This window comes from Physella acuta, unplaced genomic scaffold (genome assembly GCF_028476545.2).
Source record: "Physella acuta isolate Inbredline_101_S28 unplaced genomic scaffold, ASM2847654v3 ptg001528l, whole genome shotgun sequence".
Taxonomy (NCBI): Eukaryota; Metazoa; Mollusca; class Gastropoda; family Physidae; genus Physella; species Physella acuta.
The window spans coordinates 220,865-222,451 of NW_026733043.1; the positions used below are offsets into that span (position 1 = coordinate 220,865).

The following is a 1,587-nucleotide window of genomic DNA, read 5'->3' on the forward strand; positions in this document are numbered from 1 at the left end:
ATAAGCTACCCATTTAATATATTTGAAAGCAGAAGACTTTACCAGCAATACGGAGACAACTGTCGTCACACCAGTGAATAAAACGTCCATCGATAAATAAAAGTGATAAAATAGAGTTGTGTTTGAAGTATCGTAAATTATGAAATGCTTTATCTGTGAAGAATAAGTCTTTCTCACTAGTTACATGAAGTCTTAATCTTGCCAGATTACTTATGGCTTACGTCACAGTGATGTACTCCATAAACTTCACTGACCAAAGAGTTTCAACAGAAATGGCTGCAGCTATAGCAATAACCTACGATCTGACAGCCGACCAGTTTTACATCCTAGACCTACTCTGCAACTGCGTGTTCTCATACTGTCTCTCTCTGCTCGGGGTGGTGGGGAACATCATCAGTTTAGTGGTGCTGCGGTCCAGCGGGTCCCACAATACCACCAACATCATGCTGCTGTCGTTGTCTTTCAGCGACTTGGGTTATTCGCTGCTGATGTTCCTGACCAGGCTCAAGTGCGTGCTCGCTAAATTCGACGTCCCGTTGTCCAAAACGTTTCAGGCTATGACCAGCGTGTTCCTGTCCTCACTAGCGAGCACGCTGCTCGGCGTGAGTATCCTAACGGTGACGGTGGTTTCCATCGAAAGGTTGGTCGCCGTCAGTTCCCCACTTCACGTCTCACAGATATTCTCACCGAAATCTACCCGAAAGATTCTCATCGGGATCTACGTCCTGAGTTTCGCACAGATGACCCCGTGGTTTTACCGTACGACTTTCATCTGGGCTTTCGACGTCGCTTACAACGCGACGGTTGCCATGGAAACGTACACCCAATTTTACCGCGACAACTACTTCATCATCAGCACCTACGGCTGGGGGTACCTCAACACGCTCATGTCCATCGTCACCCTTATCGTCATCAGTTTCAGCTCGCTCCTCATCGTGGTCAAGCTACGGAGCAGGTTCGTCAAGACCACAAAGTCCAGCGAGCAGGAACTCCGGGTCTTTAAGATGCTGCTGACCGTCTGCGTGGTGACCGCTGTCGTGTGGGTGCCAACAGCTGTCCTGGACATGTACAGCTTCTACGGCGCCGCCCCACCCAGGGTGAGTGCTCTGATGACCAGCATCAAGCACGTGCTGTACCAGTTCGGGGCCGGCGTCAACTTCATCATCCTGGTCAAGACGAGCTCTAAATTTGCTGCAGCTTTCAAAAGCCTTTTTAAATGTCGAAGGTAATTCTATTTTGATAGCTATATAAACATATTTTGTTAGCAAAAAATTTAAATTATATTAAGTAGCAAAAAATATAAATTATAGACCTTAAAAAATTGTTGTGTTTCAAATTCATAAAATTACTGAATTTAAATAGGATATTTTCTATTTTTCAATCATTATTTAAATTGAAATATTTTTACAAATTTATTGTAATTATGCTAAAAGGTCAATTTTTAAGTCATGATTGAGAAATAATAAATATAAAAATAATTCTTGGCTGTGTAGCTTCATTAGATTTACTAAAACAAAGTGTACACTAGTGTGAATTGAATAAATGAAATCTTTATCACGTAGTTTATTTTAAATTATAAAACCATTG

The 1,587-nt window shown here is 42.3% G+C and overlaps 1 protein-coding gene across 1 annotated transcript; it reads left to right on the forward strand.

Moving 5' to 3' along the window:
- Positions 1-212: 212 nt before the first annotated feature.
- On the forward strand, positions 213-1,229 carry LOC131928643 (putative G-protein coupled receptor 139). The gene has a single exon (XM_059284718.1). The coding sequence runs from the start codon at positions 213-215 to the stop codon at positions 1,227-1,229; it is 1,017 nt and encodes a 338-aa protein (XP_059140701.1).
- The last annotated feature ends 358 nt before the right edge of the window (positions 1,230-1,587 follow it).